Source organism: Diabrotica virgifera, chromosome 10 (assembly GCF_917563875.1).
Source record: "Diabrotica virgifera virgifera chromosome 10, PGI_DIABVI_V3a".
Classification (NCBI taxonomy): domain Eukaryota; kingdom Metazoa; phylum Arthropoda; class Insecta; order Coleoptera; family Chrysomelidae; genus Diabrotica; species Diabrotica virgifera.
This window is the reverse complement of record NC_065452.1, coordinates 128,597,224-128,617,182: the sequence shown is the minus strand read 5'-3', so window position 1 is coordinate 128,617,182 and position 19,959 is coordinate 128,597,224. Positions and strand designations below refer to the sequence as shown.

Sequence of the window (19,959 nt, the reverse complement as noted above, 5' to 3'; positions counted from 1 at the left end):
TAAATATCTTAACACCCTCTTTGCTTCGTTCCAATCTACTTCATTTGGATTTTTATTCTGTTGGCTTAGTATGGTGACGCTTGCCAATATATCCGGTCTAGTATTTACCGCAATATATAATAAACCACCAATCAGTTGTTGATATATTTCACTGTTTTTCACCGGCTTTTCTCTGCTAGGCTTATAGTATCCAACATCCAGCGGTATATTGAACTCTTTTCCATCTTTCATCATAAACTTGTTCAGCAATTTGTCAATATAACTGGCCTGATTTAAACTACATATCCCTTTATCGCATATTTCAATTCTCATACCTAAATAATCTTGTAATAATCCCAAACTCCTTATATAAAAATTACATTTTAGTTTCTCTTCAAATATATCAATTATTACCTGTGTATCCTTTGCTGCTATTAAAATGTGATCCACGTATATAAGTACGTAAACCCTTTCATTATTTATTACCTTGATATATAAACATGTATCAATATTGCTTTTACAAAAAAATTTCCTTAATGACGTGATTTCCTCTTGCATAGCTTGCTTCCATTTTTCACTATCAGTTCTTTCAAGCGCTTCTTTAAAGTTTCTTGGTTCTTCTTCTTGGAATTCTGTCAACTTTACTATGTGGCGCTCAGGTGGAACACCTTTATTTACTCTGCTAGATCTACGATCAGCTGAATTCTCTATATCGAGATCTGTATCTAATTGATAGTTAGAATCACCGTCATCGTCATGGGATGGTTCCCAACTTAAGCTTTCATACGTGTTAGATGTATCCGTAGAATTTTCTATTTCCTCCATGTTTTCAAAATTTGCAACCTCTCTGTCTTCTACGTCGTTTGGCTCTATTTTCTCCCATTCCATCATGGACCCAATGGATATTTCCTCACTTTTTGCCTCCTTTTTCTCGACGCATATATTTCTCTTGGAAAACACCACACTACGGCTAATTGTAATACGTTCTGTATCTACATTTAACAATCTATATGCTTTTGATTCATCCGAATAACCTACAAATACCAGTGACTCACCTCTTGGATCAAATTTATCCTTCATTTTTTCTTTGGGAATGTGACTATAAACCGTAGACCCAAATATTTGCAAATTCGACACATTCGGTGTTACTTTATGCCACAATTCATAGGGCGTTTTTTCTTTCGACTTAGTAGGTAATCGATTTTGCAAATAATTTGCTGTCACTATCGCTTCCCCCCAAAATTTCTTTGCTAAACCCGCATCGATTAACATGCACCTAGCCATTTCAACTAGAGATCGATTCTTTCTCTCTGAAACCCCGTTTTGTTCTGGAGAGTACCCTGCTGTATATTGAATTTTTATACTTTTACCCTTTAAAAATTCCCTTAAATTATTACTTACGTACTCGCCACCCCTATCCGACCTAATTACTTTTGGAACCCTACCTAACTAATTACTCGCAAATTCTATAAACTCCTTTATACATTTTACCGCTTCATTTTTATGATTTAATAAATATATAGTTGTATATCTAGAAAAATCATCAATTAAAGTCAAAATATAACGTTTACCCCCTGGAGTAACAGTCTTCATGGGCCCGCAAATATCCGAATGTCATAAGTCAAGAATATCAAATGTATTGCTATGAGAAAATTTTGGAAAACTCTTACGTAAAATTTTACCTTTTATACAGCATTCACAAGTTTCCCTAATTCTACAGTCAGTCATATTAATCCCGACTGCCATTTTCTTTTCCATTAAGTGTTTGACTGCATCCATGTCCCTGTGTCCAAATCGTCTATGCCATGTATGTTGACAGTTGCTGGAGTGCTCCAAAGCACTCAATCCATGGTCGACAGTTGAAAGTTTGTATAAGTCCGGTGAAGGCACCGCACTCGCGACGACTTTTCCGTGTAAAATGATTTTACACTCGTTTTTATCGAATTGCACATTATGTCCCGCACTTTTTCACCGAAAGCAGATTTGAGTCTAATCCCGGCACATACAACACTTTGTCGATTTTTAAATTTTCCACTCCCGATCCAGTCACGCACTCAATAAGTCCTGTCCCTATACCCTGAACCTCGGAGTATTGCCCTTTCTCCGCCAAACTTACAACGCCCTTTCTGCTACCGTCAAATTGGGTATAGAATCCTTTGTAATTAACCATGTGGCTCGAAGCTCCTGAGTCCACATACCACGAAGCAGAATCCCTTTTTTCGTCCCTTGAGCTATAATTGACCATAAAACATGCATCATCAGTACCTTCAGTGACTTTATTGGCCTTTTCCTTTTTAAACGCTTTGTACTTAAAGCAATCTCGTTTAAAATGGCCCTTCCGGTTACAAAAATAACACTGCCTTGCTTCTGCCCTTGCAGTACCATTATTTTTATTACCCTCATATACTGATTTCATCACCGACTCCTCCTGATTTCTTCCCAAAGCTCCCTGACGTCTCCTGTACTCATCTATTAATTTACTCGTGACAAATTCTAGAGTAAATTCACACGATGGCCTACTTTCCAGCGCTGTAATCAAAAAACTGTATGAGTCTGGAAGACTTCCCAGCAAAATTCCTGCTGAGAACCTGTCCTTAATTTCCTCCCCTAAGGCGGCCAGTTTATTCAACGATTCTAGGAATAAACTAATGTGTGCTTCCATATCACCATTCTCCTCTAGCGATAGCCTACAGATTTGCTTTAACAAAAACACCATACTAGACAAACTTGATTTCTGATGATACTCCCTTAGCGCTACCCACGCATCGCGCGCGAATTCCTTGTTTCGGATATGCACTAATTGATTAACGTCAACAAGTAAGGCTATAGTTGACAAAGCCTTATCATTTTGTTTTTTCCAAGAACTGTTTCGGTCTGCTTCTAATGGTAACTCACTCGAAACTATTTCCCATAGATCAGCATTGATGAGTAACATTTTCACTAAATAACTCCACGATTGATAGTTCTTGCCGTGCAACTTTTCGACGTTATGTTTCGCACTTTCCGCCATATTATGTATATCGGTTATGTAACACGAAGACTTCGCGACTGTACACTTTTAATTATTATCTTAATACAGGTGAGCTAACAACGTAACTGAGCCCAGAACCTATTAGAAATAGCAGATAATAAAAGGTACAAATAAACGTAAACAAACTATTTATTTTATAACCGAGCCATATTATAATAATATACAAACAAAGAAATTAAGATGTGTCTTCTACAACGTATACTTCGAGACTAAATATCGAACGCAGAACTAACACTAACATACAGTTCTGACATTCACATCCCTTGTAACATGTGCAATCTTAGGTAAGAGTTTATCGCCCTAATGCATTCGGAGAATTGGCTCACCCATGAAGAAAGACCCCACATGTGTATTCTAACACTTAACAAAAATAATAAAGTTGAATTCCAACAGGAGGAACTTACATACTTGATATTCGATTTTAATTTTTGTATAAATACAAATATTTTTTTGTACAGTATTTTTGCCGCCCTCTCACAATTTGCCGCCCTAGGCAACTGCCTATATTGCCTAATCGATAAAGCAGCCCTGATGGACACTAAATAGAAAAAAAAAAAGAAATGGAATAACCACATAAGCAAAATGGGGGAACACGTGTGGTTCAAAATTTGGACTATTTAATAGTAAGAGATAAATTACCAATCGGTAGAAGTATCGGCCGAAAGCGCAAAAGATGGAGTGACAAACTTACATAAAGGTATAAATCCTTCAATGAACAGCAGAATTGCTTATAAAGAGGAAGAAGAAGTAGAAAAATGAGCTTGAAATTTCGTATTTCAAACTAGCGCGTTATGAGAGAGACTTCGGCTGGCATCGGCTATAAACGCTTATAGTCAGGATCCTCACTTGCTCTCCCGAGATGCAGGTACAAGATAACGCTCGGTATTCACGGCGTCGCGTGCGCGCCGGCGTCGTTTTTGTTGCGACATTGACGTTTAGCGATGCTGCTACAGTAATCTTGTACCCATTTCACGCCACACAATAATGGCAGTTAAAGGTTTCAGTAGAGAAGATTCGGGACTGGAAGAGTATTTTTCAAAAGAGTTATAAAATATAGAATGTAATACAACTTACATAAAAGGTACTTATCATCCCTTCATTATTTTGAATTATTGTTTCATTTAAAAAATCAAATCAATTCATGTTTGTACATATTTTATAATGTTTTTGGTTTTTTTTTGAGTTGGAGAATGTTTGGGAGCAAACTAAGGTCTTGGATGGAGGCTGTGCGGTCCAGGAAAAAGCAACACAGGAAGGAAAAACAGGGGAAAAGCAATGCTGCGTCCTTAGGGCAAAAAAATAATGTTAAATGGGATACAAACTGTGCGACTGTGATTGACGGCTACAAGGTAAGTGCTGTAGATTTTTATTTTGTTGTTAGAACCAATACTCAGGTCTTTGATTTCCAAGATTTGTTGAATATTCTAGCATTCCATAGTTTCTGTTTTCTTTTACTATTCGAGCTCTCTGTTTGTCTATGTCTTAAGATTTTATCATTAATTGGTACACCCAAGTAGACTAAATTTGTGATTTTTTAATGTATTTTTCCCTTGTTTGTAAACCTAAAGTGATCATGCTGTAAGGCAAAGGGTCGCAGGGCAATTTATTTTTTAATTTTTCGTAAAAATTCCGGCTATTTAAATAAATAAAAAAAATAAATTTATGTGCCAATACAAAAATAATTTTAAATTTATTTATTAGCTTAAAAGTAGTAAAATTTTCCAACAAAGCATAATTAACTTGCTCAAATTAATTTTACGTTATTATTAAAATTTTGAAGCTATTTTCTTGTGGCATTTTTACAATTTTAACTATTTATAATGGGAAATAAGCCACAATATTATTAAAAAATGTTTATTAACGTTTCGACGCCCAAATCGGGTGCCGTTGTCAATAAAAATTAACGTTGAAACGTTAATAAAAATCATTTTTTAATAATATTGTGGCTTATTTCCCATTATAAATAGTTAAAATTTAAATTTTATTTGATAGAACACATTTTCCTTTTTCATTTAAGCAACGTAGAATTTTCCTAATTTTATTATTTTCTTTATTTTCGAAAATTTGGGGAAAACAAATTAAATTGTTTAAAAACTATTTAATGATTCATATACCAAAAAAGTTTTACCACAGTTATTTTAGAGGGTTTTCAATTAACTTACCGATTCTTCAGCTTTTTGATAAAACTTGGAGACAAAAATTCTAAAAATCAGCCATTTCATTTAAATTGTTAATAAATAAAAATATACGAGAACATTTTTTGTGTTTCCATAGTTTATCTTTGAACAGAATCTCTTTTTTACTTGCTGTAGTTGTAGATTGTAGCATAATCTCGAGCTTCTCTTAAGTTGTCTGTTATGAGAATAATGTCATCTTCATATCGGAAATGATTTAATTCTTCGCCACTCATTTATGTTCGCGGTGTCTTCTTCACCTAAACCTTTCTCTCTCAAGTCACCTGTAGCACAGTTCTTCCTACCCAATATTCACCGTAACATTTTCATTTCAGCTAGGTACCTACCTCTATCTTCTTTTCCCGAATCTTCTTTATAGGTCAGACTTCACCGCTGTACACCAATCCAGGTCTCACCACACTCTTGTATATCTTTCCTTTCAGTCCTCCTCGATCTAGTATTCCATTTTTAATTATGTAGCAGAAAAGGTATTTAAATTATCTTACTCGTCTTAATTTTTCTCTAAGCAATTCTATGTCGCCAACGATTCCTGTTCCTCCCAAACACATATACTCCAATTTTCGACCTGCTAACCTTAAGTCCTCCTTCTTCAATAGCCCTTCTCAATCCCCCCAACTTTTTATCCAACATTTCTCCAACATCTAGGAACTGTTTCGTACGCCTTCTCAAGATCTGTAAGTACCAACTGTAGCTCTCTTTTCTTCTCGCCGTATTTCTCTGGCATAAACTGTTCTTTTCCTATCGACGTCTGCCTCCTTAACCTTCACTCTACAGTTCTCTCCCTAATTTTCATTATTTGTGCGACATTAACTTTATCTCTCTATAGTTCTTACAGTCCTGAATGCCCGCTTATCTTTATACAGTGATACCATCAAGCTCTCCCTTCATGAATTGTCATTTGCCACAACACATCAACCCCTTCATCTCCTAGAGCCTTCCAAACCTCCACAAGTATTACATCAGGTCCTATTTCCTTACCCATTCTTAATAGTCCAGGACGCATCTGTTTTGAGATGGACGTTGAGAGGTGACTCAAATTTTTTTGCAGAAATTGCTTGATCATAAATCAAATAATAATATTTAAGTTATCCTCCCTCCCAAAAAGGTCCGGAACATTGTTTAAATAATCAAAATGTCAAAAAATGAAGGAAAAAATCGATTTTTTCTTGGTTTTTTTATTATAACTTTAAAAGTATTCATTTCCGAGAAAAGTTCTACCGACATAAAAGTTGCGCAATTAAATTTCCTACAATATAGAATTGGTCAAAAATTTAAAAAGTAGTCACCCTAGTTGCAAAATAGCAATAATTGCGAAAAAACCATACAAAAACAAGAATTTGCATTTTACGTTTTTCAATCATTTATGCTACACTTAGGACCTTCATATTTTACACAGAAAAACTTTATGATACAGTAAAACATACTGTAAATTTAATTAAGATCGGTTCAACAGATTTTGCAAAATAAATTTTGCAATCCAGCTTTCGCAAAAAAAAATTCATTTTTTTTTAAATGTTACAGGAATGAAAATAAAGCAGGTAGCAGGTTGAAATTTGTTTTGCTTATAGAAGTGTACTGTACCTTTCATTTGCAATTGGAATAATTAAAATCGATTAATTACCACGGCGCCAGGAAATTTTTTAAATAAACAATAATTTTTGGTGCTACGCCCAGGATAGCGGTGTTCGATTCACACAAGTTGATTTCCACCAAAATGTCTTCCATTCTTTATCTAATATATTATTTTCTTACTCTATATTTTGTTGTATTTTAATATTTTAATTCCACAAAAATCAAACTAATTTTATTATTGTTTGTGAAATATTGTTTAAACAATTGCATATGTTTAAAAATATTAAACTTTTATTCTCTAAGTTAAAATATATGAACAAAAAAAGCTTTTGCTAATAAAAGTGTTATTTCAAAGGATAGAGTATGTGTTTTTATTTTGCAATAAACAAATTTATTTATTTATATCGAAATGTAATAAAAATTAAAATGTATCAGTCATTATCAAAGGCCATTGGAATGCCCAATCCGAGCAAACTATCCGCTGTCCGGCGCGTAGCACCAACAATTAATGTTTATTTAAAAAGAATCCTGAAGCCGTGGTGTTAACCGATTTTAATTTTGCCAAATTGCAAATGAAAGGTACAGTACACTTCTATAAGCAAAAAAAATTTCAACTTGCTATCTGCTTTATTTTCAGTCCTGTAACATTTTGAAAAAATGAATTTTTTTGCGAAAGCTGGATTGCAAAATTTATTTTGCAAAATCTATTAAACCGATCTTAATGAAATTTGCAGTGTTGTTTTACTGTATCATAGAGTTTTTCTGGGTGCAATATGAAGGTCCTAAGTGTAGGATAAATGGTTGAAAAACGTAAAATGCGAATACTTGTTTTTGTATGTTTTTTTCGCAATTATTGCTATTTTGCAACAAGGGTGACTATTTTTTAAATTTTTAGCCAATTCTATATTATAGGAAATTTAATTATGCAACTTTTATGTTAGTACAACTTTTCTCGGAAATAAATACCTTTAAAGTTATAATTAAAAAACGAAGAAAAAAATCGAACATTTCCTTAATTTTTTGACATTTTGATTATTTAAACAATGTTCCGGACCTTTTTGAGAGAGAGGATAACTCAAATATTATTATTTGAGTTATTTTCAAGCAATTTCTGCAAAAAAATTTGAGTCACCTCTCAACGTCCAAATGTACTAATATTTTTACAGATGCGCCCTGGTCTATAATTTTATATTAAAAGCTTCGACAACCTCATTCCGCGTTATCCCGGTATTAGATTTTCACTTAGTCCCGCATCCTCTGTATCTCCTCTGGTGTTCTCTTTTAGCAATTTTTTAAAGTACTCTTACCATCTTTACTTTATTTCAACCTAGTCCAGAGAAATAAGGTTTTTGTCGGGACACTTGAGCAGCCAGGTTGCAAATTGATTTTTTGGGTACTATAATACCTAATACATTATAAGTACAAAAATGCCCGTCACAGTTCGGACGAGAAACTTAGTTATTAACAAATAAGTGTCAAAAATGGCAGTTTCTTCGTTTAAATCGCTACAGGTAAAAATAGGGTAATTAAATATCTAATTTATAATATTCTTCTTTTTGTAGATGAGCCAAGGTTTAAAATGACACTTTGGCACTTTTTGGATTTTGGTCCGATCCTTTTTTGTTTCGGAAAGTGCAAGATAAGGCTAAAATTTCAAAAATAAAAAATGTGCTATAACTTTTGCGAAAATGGTCTTAAGACTTTCATATTGCACGAAAAGTTGAGTCAAACATTTCATATAATTCACAAAAAATTTTAAGACGATTCGTCAATTATTTTAAATTTTATTCAATTTGTTTATCGCAAAGAGCTTTTTTTTCGCAATGTTATTGTTCAGAAAATAATAATGACATAGCAATTCTGTGGAAACCACATGCCAGAATAATATTTATATTTTTAAAGTATTGAAAAAAATCATTAAAAATTCGTTTTAATCACTCCGAAAAAAGTTTAGTAAAATAGTCATTTTTGGCTTCTAAACAATTTGAATAACTTTGTTAATATTGACTATAGAGTAAATCTACTTTAGGATTTCAAAAACTGGTATTTTTATACGAATTTTTAGAAAAAAACTTTTTGCCTAGGTTAATTAGGTTCAAAGTTAGCTACTTTTATTATTTAATTCGCAGTTACTTATATATACATCAAATTATCCTGTAACAGTGTTAGTTACCATATTACTCCGAAACAGCTTGGCCGAATTTTATAAAATTTTACACGTTTATCCTGTAGGACGTTGAAGAGGTTTTAATCTAGGTATTTTTTATACCCATAAGGGTTAAGGGGGTTGCCCCTGACATTCTTTTTTAATTTTTGGACAAAATTATATACCTTAATTTTATATGATGTAGAATTAAAAATACATACAACCCTTAATTTTCACTCTTCTATCACCAACTTCTATTTGTTAATAGCCATCTATATATTTACATCTATAAAATTCTCCTGTCACAGTGTTAGTTTCCATACTCCTCAGAGACCGCTTGAACGATTTTTATGAAATTATATATGTATATTCGGTAGGTCTTAGAATCGGTCGTAATCTATTTTTCATATCCCTGAGTGATGAGGGGAGTTCCCCCTAACATTTTATAATGTTAGGTGGGGTTGTGTGTACATAACGTACTCTATAAGACTACGAGTACATACAAATTAAAAAAGTTATGATCAAAAGCCATCAACAAGTTCCAGCGATATTAATCGCAGCATATGTTTGCAGAATCAGTTTCATTTTTTGAGTGCACGTATTTTAGTAATTACCCTCCACCGACCACGAATTAATTCCGTTCGGACGCCATTTTTAAAGCTTTATTAACCACTCTGTTGAGGTTCAAAGTTTACTCAAACTTTTACACATAATCTATATATCTTCAACTGCAAAATGGCTCTAGTTAGGTTGCTTAATTGTTATAAACAAAGTAGTCAATTAAATAAAAAAAGTGGCTAACTTTGACCGTAATTAACCTAGGCAAAAGGTTTTTCTTTGAAAATTCGTATAAAAATACCAAATTTTCAAATTCCATTGTAGTTTTAGCCTTCAGTCAATATTAACAAAGTTATTCAAATTGTTTATAAGCCAAAAATGACTCTATTTTAATAAAATGTTTTCTGAGCGATAACAATGACTTTTTAATGTTTTTTTAAATGCGTTGAAAATATGACTATTCTTCTTTCATGTTGTTTTCACAGAATTGCTGTATCATTATTATTTTCTGAACAATAACAATGCGAAAAAAAGCTCTTTGGAATAAACAAATTGAATAATATTTAAACTGATTGACGCATCGTCTTAAAATTTGTTGTGCATTGTATGGACTGTTTGACTCAACTTTTCATGCAATATCAAAGTCCTACATTCATTTTCGCAAAGGTTATAGCAAATTTTTTATTTTCGAAATTTTATTTTTATTTTGCAATATCCGAAGCAACAAATAATCGGAATAAAATTCAAAAAAATCTATTTTAAACCTTGGCTCATCTAGTAAAAGAAAAATATTATAAATAAGACATTTAATTACCCTATTTTTACCTGTAGCGATTTAAACGAAAAAACTCTCATTTTTGACCCTTATTTGTTAATAACTAAATTTCTCGTCCAAACTGTGACGGGCATTTTTGTATTTATAATGTATTCGGTATATAGTACCCATAAAACCCATTTGCAACCTGGTTGCTTAAGTGTCCTGAACATTTTTGCCTTATTTCCCTGGTGTAACCTCGGATCTTAACACTATTCCATACTCACTCTTAATCTACCGTACGTGAGTCAAGTCCTTTGCTGACTTATCCCTTGCTTTAGTAATGCTGTATAACCTTGGCATTACCTTGGGTGTTTCCAACTGTCTATTCAACTTTGCAGACGATTTTTCCTTAACAGTAGCTACAGCACTCTTTGCTTCCCTTTTTGCTACCTTGTATATATTCTTATCTTTTTTAGATCTCTCATACCTCTTACTAGCCTCTTTCTTTTCCCTAACCTTCTATTGCACTTCATCGTTTCACCACCAATTTCTTCATCCCTAGGATACCTTTACTAGGAAAAAAGTTTTCGACCAATGCGTGCTACCGGTGATGACCTATAGCGCAGAAACATTATCGCTAACAAAGAAAAATGCACAAAAACTAAGAGTAGCGCAAAGAAGAATGGAGCGATCAATGATAGGGGCCACTCTACGAGACAGGATTAGAAACGAAGATCTACGAGCTAAGATCAAAGTCATAGACGTCATTGAAAGAAGCTGTAACTTAAAATGGAAATGGGCTGGACACTTTGCCAGAATGAAGGACGGAATATGGACTCGCGAACTAGTTGAATGGAGACCAAGAGCCGATAAACGTAGCATAGGAAGACCACCAACACGATGGCAAGACGACTTACGAAAGACAAAAAAAACTGGATACAGAAAGCACAAGATAGAACACTTTGGAGACAAACAGGGGAGGCCTATGTCCAGCAGTGGATCGAGAGAGGCTGATGATGATGAAGAGACCCTTTACCAGATGTTTTTCGTAGCACTTCCTCTTCCACTCTTTGCACAACTATGCTGTGGGTTTTTCACCAGTTATTTACCATATCCTTTTTCCTCAAACTCTTCCAGCACTCTATTCTTGAAGACTTTTGCCAATTCTTTATCTTTTAACTCCCACCATTTTACTTTCTGATGTCCTACTTGCTTTCCTTTGTCACCTTTATATTACGGCCAAGATTTCTTTCATTTTGAATAACCGTTATTGACAGGTTTTAAAAGTGAGCCAAATATCATGGAAGAAACATACACGCACAATTGTTCAGTTCTCTGTATTTCAGTCCTCTTAAATTGGCGGATTCTGCAACTTATTCACAGTTTTATAGCTTTCGTTTACGCTATTGATCGGGAAATTGCAATTTTCTTCTCTACTAGTTTATAAATTATTGAGTCATAAACATTTCATGACGTCTTATTGATATAATATTCAGCAAGCTACTTGTATTCAATATTATAGTCCCTTTGTCTCACGTACATTAAAGCCTTTGATGGAAAATTAGATTAATTGTTTAATGGGAAATACATAATTAACTTACGATATTAGAGAACCACATATTTAATTATTAAATATAGTTTAAACCACATTTTTAGAAAATTACATCAAATAGCTTTATTCCTGGCTCAATTTATAAGGTACTATTATCTTCTAAAGATATAAAAATAGCGATAGCAGATACAAATAAAGCACTGAAAAAAAGTTCTTAGTAACTCTTTATCCATTCTTTTTCTCTTAGTATTGTCCATAATTTCTGTCTTGGTACTTTATCGAAGGCTTTTTCTAGGTCAAAAATCTAGGTCAAAAACGTTAAGTATGTTTTCTTTTTCTCTTGCAGCGCTATTTGTATTACTATCTGTTTTAAAGTAAATGTATGATCCTGTATATTCCTTCTTCTTTACGTGCCATCTCCGCGACGGAGGTTGGCAATCATCATGGCTATTCTGATCTTAGATATTGCTGCCCCGAATAGTTCGGTTGATGTGCATCTGTACCATTCCCTCAAGTTACGCAACCATGAACTTCTCAGTCCTACACTTCTCTTGCCTTGGATTTTGTATATTCCTACCAATTCTAAATCCACTTTGTGATTCGTCTAATGTGTGTTCTGTCATTAGTATTAATCGTTTGTTTATTATTTTTTCTAACAGTGGCATATACAGGGTAGCGAGAAACGGCGGGTGTAATTTCCTCACCAAAATAATCTTATACCTGAGTTTGGAAGGGTATGTCATAATCCGACAGGTATTTTCCTCACCAAAACTGAAATGGTTGTTTCAGGTAGATTTTACTAAAAGCCATTCAATGAAATTATTTATCTACTATAAAATTACAGTAGGTACCTATAATAAATAAATTAATTAATTTTATAGTATTTTATTTTTAGTCATAATTGGAATTTTGACAAAAATGGCATGTTTAATAGAAAGTAATCTCGGTATTTGAAAATTTTATTTTTTATAAGGTGAAAGTTTTAGAAAGTGAAGAAGTGTTCTGGAGGCAATAAAATAAATTTTAGTGCGAAACTGAATACTATTGGGGCAAATTTTACAATAACTAGAAGGAAGTAGCCTACAACATAATCATGAACCAGATCTGCAGAAGATAGATCTAAAAATTGTTTCTAACTATTGTAAACGTAGAGCCGAAGAGAATATACTGAAAAACCGCCAAAAATCATTCGCCAAGAGCTTGCAGCGAATTTGCCTGAAACAATTACTACGATTGATGTCTGTTACATAAGAAAAAATATATATAATTATCGACGAAAATGATGCCTGGTCGACTTCCTTCCAATATTGATGAGGTTCAAGAATTTGTGAAGAGCTGTGCTCAAAAAACAACCAAGGAGGAAAATTTTCTCTTTATAAACTGAGTCAAAAGTAAGATAACTGTATTTAGTTGTGAATGTGAAACAAATATAAGATTTTTAGCAACACTGAATTTTATACAGAGAGGGGCAAAATTATGGAATATATTCATTTTCTCTAAAATGGACGATTTTGGACAAAAAATCCCGAACCACGTCGATTTTTATTTTTAAATCACAATTTTTTGGCATATCTATATTTCATATTAGTGACGTCATCAATCAATCAATCAATCAATCAATAATTACATTAATGTTTATATTACTGAATAGAGAATATAACACCCTTTCAAATAAGCTACCACACGACCCCTATTCCCATTTAAAAAAATCATTGATTACGTGATCACGCACAGTTAGATGACGTTACTACTATGAAAATATAGGCCAAAAAATTGTAATTTAAAAATAAAAATCGACCTGTTTCGGGGTTTTTCTCCAAAATCGTCCGTTTTAGAGAAAATTAATTTATTCCATAATTTTGCCCCTCTCGTATATTATATTTATGGCACAATTACCGTACCACATATTATTTGCAATTATTCACTATTCATGGGCCAATTAATGGGCATTATATTTCTTTATTATACCTACTGTTTACTGTCAAACAAAAAAAAAACAGAAACTTAAAACAATCTTTTCTATTTGTTAAAATCAGAAATTTTTAAAGCTCTCGAAATTGCGTTTAATCCTAGTAAAGTCTTTGTAGATTTTGAAAAGGCTATATTTATACATAATGCAATCATTCAAATGTGTCCAAACACTGAAATACATGATTGAAGATTTCACCTAAGTACACCAAACTTGGTATAGAAAATTCAGTCTCTTGATTTAACATCAGAATATGCAAATGATTCTGAAGTAGGCACAAACATACTTTTGGCCTTACATTATATAAAACCGGAAGACGTATCAGATTGTTTTGTGTTTGATTTAATGTCATGCAAACTATAAAATGAATTTTTTTCATTACTGCAGTCTGCAAGTAAGCTGAGAAAAATGTAGAAAATTTACGTACGACTGGTCTATTATTTTACAAATAATGACATTATTTCGAAGTCTATTAAGTACGATATAACGCCCAAGGGGGTGTTATAGAAAAATAACGCCCTATCGCCTATTAAATTTAAATAACGAGTTAAATACTGTCAAGTTGACAAATAAAACTCTAAGTAAAACTATGGTTACCACAATTACGTTACGACTATTTCTAGTAAATGTACTTATTCGAAAACTAATTAATTCAAAATTTATTCAAATTTTTTGCATATAAAGAATAATTTAGTCGGACATTAAACGTTGAAGGCATCACGGGTATTATAATAATAAAATAATAACGCTTTCGGTCAACGTATATACCTCGGGCCGAAGGCCCTCGGTCTATACATTATTGACCTCAAGCGTTATTATCCTTATAATACCCTTGGTACCTTAATAACTATAATAAGTTATCAGTCTAATCAAATGACTATAATGGATTTTGTAAAGTGTGTTTCTTATTATAGTAAATAATAAATAATAAGTTATACGTTTTGCACATTATCTATATTATAAACTATTATTACAACGTAAGGAAATGAATGTCTTTTATTCGGATTTCGGATGCTTTCATAATAATCATTCTTAAATTACATCTATATTTTTTATTTTATTACCTGAGTGAGTTGGTGAGGAAAATACCTACCGGATTAATACAAACCCTTAAACTTGGTGAGGAAAATACCTGTCGGATTTTATGGTTCTACTGGTTGGTGAGGAATTTACCTCCGCCCGCGAGAAAGTATGGAAACACGGCCATTTCTCGGAAATCGCTTGAATGATTTTTGTAAATTTTGGTAAGTAAGGGTGTTCTAATGCGGCCGATATTATAGTGGTAATTACGTTGTTGTCAAATCTTCCGTTTTACTGGAAATTTAATTTTTTTTTGTTTAATGTTTATTTTGCAATCTGTTACATCATATAATAACAATAAGCATACATGTTGATTGGTACAATGTCGTGAGAGAGAGTTTGTCCAATGATCCAATCTATGTATGCACTTTTACATTCTTACATGTATGTTGAAAACAATAAAAATTTGTAACTTTACATTATTACATCGATATTAAAAAAAAAATAAAACTATCACAATTTAAAATTAATTTCATATGTACAAGTGTTGCTGTTAGAATGGTAGATCCAAAGAAGTTCTTATTTTCAGCCTCCGGGTTTCTTCACTGTTGTCAAGCAGATTAATTGCCAGTGTGTTTGGATGTTGCTCTAGTCGTCTTAGGTAGTTTGTGCTAAGCCAGTGTTTCCCAAACTTATCTAAAGCGCGACCCCTTTTTGTTAAAAAAATTGTTCACGACCCCCTACTCATCACCCAAACCAAAATAGCGACAAAAATAGCGTGCCTAATTTACAACTGATGGTTTCTCAAATTTTATTTTACTTTACTGTTTAAATTCAAACTCATTCCCATTTCAGAAGCCAACGAGTAAAGTACTCCTCGCTTATCGTCTCTGCTAATAGTGTATCATATAAAAACTAGTTAGTTAATGTGCTGTGTTTACCAACAAAAATACTGGTAAGGCGATTTTTAATTAACAGCAAATATCGACAACCAAAAAATTAGGCCAGTTCTTACTGGCCATACATATTTAATATTTTGGCATCCAGAATATTAAAATCAAATTATGGCATCAACATCATCTCAAACATCATCACAAACAGTACAACCCAGCTTCGCCGCAGTAACAAAAATCACACCAAAAAAACCTACAACAGCAATATCATGTCCCAGTAGAAGTTTCGCCATCGTTATGAACGCTCTTCCTGACGTCGTGCTATTTGAATACATCAAGGCAATCGGCGAAATTGTTACCCCTAAAGAAATAACCTTTGCTTCACGAATTTCTAACCAGCGTATATGCATATATCTTTCTTCCTTATCCGTAGTGGATAATCTTCTGCAAAATTATCCAACCATTACTGTTAGAAATCAAACAGTATCTATTCGCAGACTTATTACACCTGCAAAGAGGCTACTACTGTCCAACGTGAGCCCTTCGATGCCGAATTCACTCATAGAGCAAGCACTTAAAGAAGAACTTCGATTACAACTTGCTTCTCCTATCTCTTTTATCCGATGCGGCTCACCTGAGGACGAATACGCTCACATTTTCAGTTTTCGACGCTCTATCTATATTATACCGGATAAAGAAAACTTTGAATTAAATACCTCAATTTTAATATCGCATGAAAATAACAATAATATAATCTTTATCACTTCGGATAAACTTGAATGTTTCTTATGTAAACAATCTGGACACACTGCAGACTCATGTTCTAACCCTCAAGAAATATCTACCAATCTTTCTCAAAATACAACTTCTATCCTAATCCCATTTGAAACTCCTTCTACTATGTCTCGTCCTTCCTCCTCCTCAAAAGAAGAAATCAATCCAACTAATAACGACTTAATAATTCCAAATGAACAGTCTCTAATGTCAGTGTCCTTACCTTCAAATCCTTGCATCAAAAGAACTTATTCTACCGACACAAGTCTCGAATCACCCACTTTATCGGTTACTGATAACCCCCCAGACTTAAACCCTATAAATGATAAATCTCCCACAGCCTTTGCAACTCCTAAAACAGCTCCTAAAAAGAAATTAAAAACTGATGACAAAGAACTTGGTAAAATTACTCCCTCTGCTCAATCAACTATTGAACAATTAATTAGTGCTAACCCAGAGAGATTTTCTTTTACAGCATTACAGCTTATTGCCTTCCTGGAAAATTCCTTTGGTAGCAGTGATCCTCTCAAAGAAGCTCATAACTTTACCACCAACATTAAGTCTCTTTTAGAAGACCTTACGCAAATATATCAAGCTGTATCTGATAGATCGCTTAAAAATCGAATTACAAGATTATCTAAAAAGCTTAAGATCACATTAAATCCCGTAGACGCTGACGAAGTTGCAAGCCTTTCATCCAATAATTCATGTACCTCCAACACCAATGATACCGATCTTTTCTAAAAATAATACAAAAGTCACTTTATTATGGGTACCATCCCATGTTGGCATTAGTGGTAACGAAAAAGCCGATTGCCTTGCCAAAAAAGCTGCATCATCGATGGATACCATACTTAATGTACAAATCTGTAATGATCTAAAAGCCAGACTGAAGAAGCACACTCTATCCACCTGGCAAATTCACTGGAATAAAATTACTTCAGTGCTGCATAAAATTAAGCCCTCAGTGAACCTATTTACCTGCCCTAGTTTATCTCGGAAAAACATGGCAATCTTACGAAGACTGCGTATAGGACATACCCGTAACGCCAACAGCTTGGTATTAGTCCTAACTTCAAAGATGTCCTCAACAGTACAGACCAAATCAACAAGGTTATCAAATTCCTCGAGAAGAATCAACTGTTAAACAAAATATAATTATTGTTAACTGATCTTTTTTTACTTATGTTAACTACTACTAATGTTAACTATATATTTATAATTTGTAATTTATAATATTACCATGTAAACTGTAACTCGTGCTAATGGCCATAGATGTCACATGCACGTTAATTTAAATAAAAAAAAAAAAAAAATCAAACTAAATACATTTAAAAAATTCAACAATTATTTTAATAATTGCGATCTGTCCCACTAGTACACTAGTAGTACTTCTGCCAGACTAGCATTTACAATAAAAATAAATAATAAAAAGTCGACTGTACATTGTACACCGCGACATCTTTGTGTCTACATCGCAATACTTTTCCATGATATTCGCGAAGGCTCTACTCCTTACTTCGCTACTAGATGGCACTCTGGAACGTTCTCGTAGCCTCGTTTTGGCTTTATATAAGCGGCGATGTGCAATGAGACCTCAGTTCGAAACAGCACGTTGTGGCGAATGCAGCGGTATTAAGTAATGAGTAAATATTTTGCGACTTACGTATTCCCGTTTACGTATTTACGTCTACGATAAATTACAAATTATGGATAAGTTTTTAAAAAGAAGTGCAGAACCATCTACGTCTGAAAGTGGCAGTAATAAAAAGAAAAACAGACTTTACAGTGATGAATATCTTAAATATGGTTTTACCATTATTTCCAATAAACCACAATGTGTTATTTGTGGAGAAGTATTGTCAAACGAAAGCATGAAGCCATCAAAGTTACTTCGACATTTAAATAGCAAACATCCAGATAAAAAAGACAAACCCGTAGAATTCTTTGAAAGAAAGCTGAACGTCCTTCACAAACAGCAAGATACTTTTCAATTGGCAACCACTACTAACGAAAAAGCATTATTAGCAAGTTATAAAGTTGCTTATCGCGTTGCCAAAACTAGTAATCCGCACACAATTGCTGAAAATCTGATTTTGCCAGCAGCTGTTGAAATGGTATATATAATGATTGGTGAAAAAGAGTCTGCAAAGTTAAAAACAATACCTCTGTCACATAATACTATCCAAAGAAGAATTAGTGATATGGCAGAAGATATTCAAGCGCAAGTTGTGGAAAATCTTGATAAATGCACGTACTTCTCTCTTCAAATGGACGAATCCACGGATATATCTAACTGTGCCCAATTTTGTTCCCCATTGGAGACCAATACCACTGGAAAATGTTTATTCGACAGTTTTGTGAAACGCACAAGTAAATATGTTATTGACTGGGGAAAATGTATTGCTATATGCACAGATGGCGCTAAAGCTATGACAGGACATCAATCTGGTCTTGTCGTCAGATTACAAGAAATAATGCCTAATTCCACATGGAGACATTGTTTTTTACATTGAGAAGCTCTGGCGTCAAAAGCTTTACCTCCTGAAATGGACTGTGTTATGAAATCCATCATTAAAGTTGTAAATTCCATTAAAGGAAAAGCTTTACAGCCCCGTATTTTTCGAAAAATCTGCGAAGACATGGGTGCTATATTTCAAAATCTTCTTTATCACACCGAAGTAAGGTGGCTTTCAAGGGGCAACGTCTTAAAAAGAGTATTTGACTTAAGAGCAGAGCTTTTAATGTATTTGAAAGATGAGAAGTCCCCATATGAAAATCAATTTTCCGATCCTATTTGGCTTTTGAAACTAGGTTTCCTTGCTGATATATTCGAACAATTAAATATTTTGAACAGTAATTTGCAAGGTCGCGACATTAATATAATTACAGCCACAGATAAAGTTAAGGGGTTTATAAGAAACATCGATTTATGGTCAACTTCACTTGGCAAAAAGCAGCTCGATTCATTCCAGTGCGTTCAGGAAATTATAGAAAATGTATGTTACAGTGCTACAAATTTTGAACAAGTTTATGCAGGCATGCAAGTTACTTTGCTTAATTTAAAACAATAGCTCTGTGATTATTTCCCCGAAGAAATTCAAAACAGTTACGACAGTTGCAGATGGATACTGAATCCGTTTTTAGCCGATTCCTTTCAACATGCTGAAATACCAATAAACATGAACGAACAACTTATTGAAATATCAAGTGATGGAATGTTGAAGCTCCAATTTTTTTCCCAGAACCCGGACGAATTTTGGACCAAAAAGATGCAGGAATACCCTCAGTTGGCGAATGAAGCTGTAAAATGTTTGGTTCCATTTGTAACATCATATTTATGTGAGTTAAGTTTCTCGTCTATGACTGCCATTAAAACAAAAGTGAGAAATCGTCTCGTACTTGAAAACGATATAATTGTGTGTGTCTCAAATACACAGCCTAGATTTGAAAGACTAGTTTCAAAAAAACAGGCGCATGGGTCTCATTAACATTGTAATATTTGACTTTATT

At 33.5% G+C, this 19,959-nt stretch overlaps 1 protein-coding gene across 2 annotated transcripts in view; it reads left to right on the top strand.

The window, feature by feature from the left end:
* Nucleotides 1–3,967: 3,967 nt before the first annotated feature.
* Nucleotides 3,968–19,959, top strand: part of LOC114342588 (uncharacterized) — a 142,422-nt gene continuing 126,430 nt past the window's right edge. For both annotated transcript variants that reach the window (XR_007701182.1, XM_050663642.1), the window contains exons 1-2: nucleotides 3,968–4,091; nucleotides 4,194–4,359. Coding sequence is in view for 1 of the 2 variants with exons in the window: in XM_050663642.1 (XP_050519599.1) it covers nucleotides 4,201–4,359 (159 nt within the window). In the remaining variant the exon portion in view is untranslated. The remainder of the gene's footprint in view (nucleotides 4,092–4,193; nucleotides 4,360–19,959) is intronic.